At 38.2% G+C, this 1,702-nt stretch overlaps 1 protein-coding gene across 1 annotated transcript; it reads right to left on the reverse strand.

The window, feature by feature from the left end:
• Window positions 1–997: 997 nt before the first annotated feature.
• Window positions 998–1,252, reverse strand: CBG13367 (the record flags this gene model as incomplete). Its single annotated transcript, XM_002629957.1, has 1 exon — window positions 998–1,252. The coding sequence occupies one exon, from the start codon at window positions 1,250–1,252 to the stop codon at window positions 998–1,000; it is 255 nt and encodes an 84-aa protein (XP_002630003.1).
• Window positions 1,253–1,702: the final 450 nt, after the last annotated feature.

Consider the following 1,702-nt stretch of genomic DNA (forward strand, 5'->3'; position numbering starts at 1 on the left):
CGAGCATGTTCCAAACTTCAGACGCCTCTCCAGAACCCCTTTAGAATTCTCAATCTCTGATGCTCCATCAAACCACCCCCACATACACACATTTGAATCCATTGTCTTCGGAAAAACCAACCTCAATAGCAAGAGCGGCTCTTTTTTCGCTCTTCCCAAAGTGCTCATTTTAGCTCCCAATTTTCTGGCTCATCGACGCCATCGCCGTCATTCTGATTTCGTTCCTGGGTCAAGATCACGCGTGGAACTCATTTCAAGAATTCCAGAAACAAAAAAAACAACACAACATGGAAAAAAACAAAGACCTTCCGGTCTTCCGGGGGCCCGGAAGGATGGCATGCGTTGGAATTTTCGAGAAGAAAAACACTTACGTAAGCTTTCGCGTCGGCCATGGCTTCTCGAAGATGGACGGGGAGTCGGACGGTGGACCTGAAAATACAGTAATCCTTAATGATTCCGAAAAATCAATACTCGAAGAAGAAGAAGAGTTTTTGAAGAAGAAGAAGAGTTTTTGAAGAAGAAGAAGAGTTTTTGAAAAAAGAAGAAGAAGAAGAAGAGTTTTTGAAAAAAGAAAAGAAAAGAGGAAGAATAGTATATGTATTCGATTGATTTGTGACAGAGAGAGTCGATCGAATGGGATGGAATGGAAAAGTGGGCGGAGAGCAAGATGGTATGAGTCACGGAATATGCAACCATCACGAGATCCAGAGGGGGAGGGAAGAAGAAAATGCAAATTGAGTGAGAGGGTGATAAAACATTGATAAAAAATAGAATGTTGAGGTTTTGGGGAAATAAAAATGATGAAGGACCAAGAAGGGGGATTCGGGAAGACTAGAACATTTAGAAAACGAGAGGTTCTTAGAAAGTTCTGGAAATTCGAAAATTTAGTAACTTCAATAAAGCCTTGGATTCGAAAGTCTGGATTTGAAGATTCAGGAACTCTACAATTCGGAGATTTGGGAAATTTGGGATTCCAGAATTCCAATGTTTCCAATTTCTAAGGTTGGGAAATTTTGAGATTCTGAGATTCTGGAATTCTGAGATTCTGAGATTCTGGAATTCTGAGATTCTGAGATTCTGGAATTCTGAGATTCTGAGTTTCTAAGATTCTGAGATTCTGAGATTCTGAGATTCTGAGATACTGAGATTCTGAGATTCTGAGATTCTGAGATTCTGAGATTCTGAGATTCTGAGATTCTGAGATTCTGAGATTCTGAGATTCTGAGATTCTGACATACCGACCAACACACATGGATCAGAAGAAAAAACCCGGAAATAATGGAAAATGCCATCCGAACACATTTCAAAATTTGATGAAAAATCATATGGTTTTGTTTTGTTGACTGTCTGATTCATTGTGGTTTCCAGGGAAAAACAAACCATTGATGATCAATTTCATAATTCGAAACATTTTTTAAATAACAATTTTGAAATTGTAAAATGGGAGTGGCTTTTGAGATCTTTCTCGCTGTTGGGTTATACCGTGTTGCGTACTTTGAGCTCAATTATCTCGGTTCCTATAAAAGTTATCAAAAATCTGTCAACAGATCAAATACTGGTGATATCTTGATAAATCATTTCTCAATTAACGATTTGTTGGTATCTTTTGAAGGAACCGAGATAATAGAGCTCAAAGATGACGGTCTGGGTGAGCATCTATTAAGAAAGTACGGTATTTATTTTTCATATAAAATGATTATAC

Source organism: Caenorhabditis briggsae (genome assembly GCF_000004555.2).
Source record: "Caenorhabditis briggsae complete genome, chrII, whole genome shotgun sequence".
NCBI lineage: Eukaryota > Metazoa > Nematoda > Chromadorea > Rhabditida > Rhabditidae > Caenorhabditis > Caenorhabditis briggsae.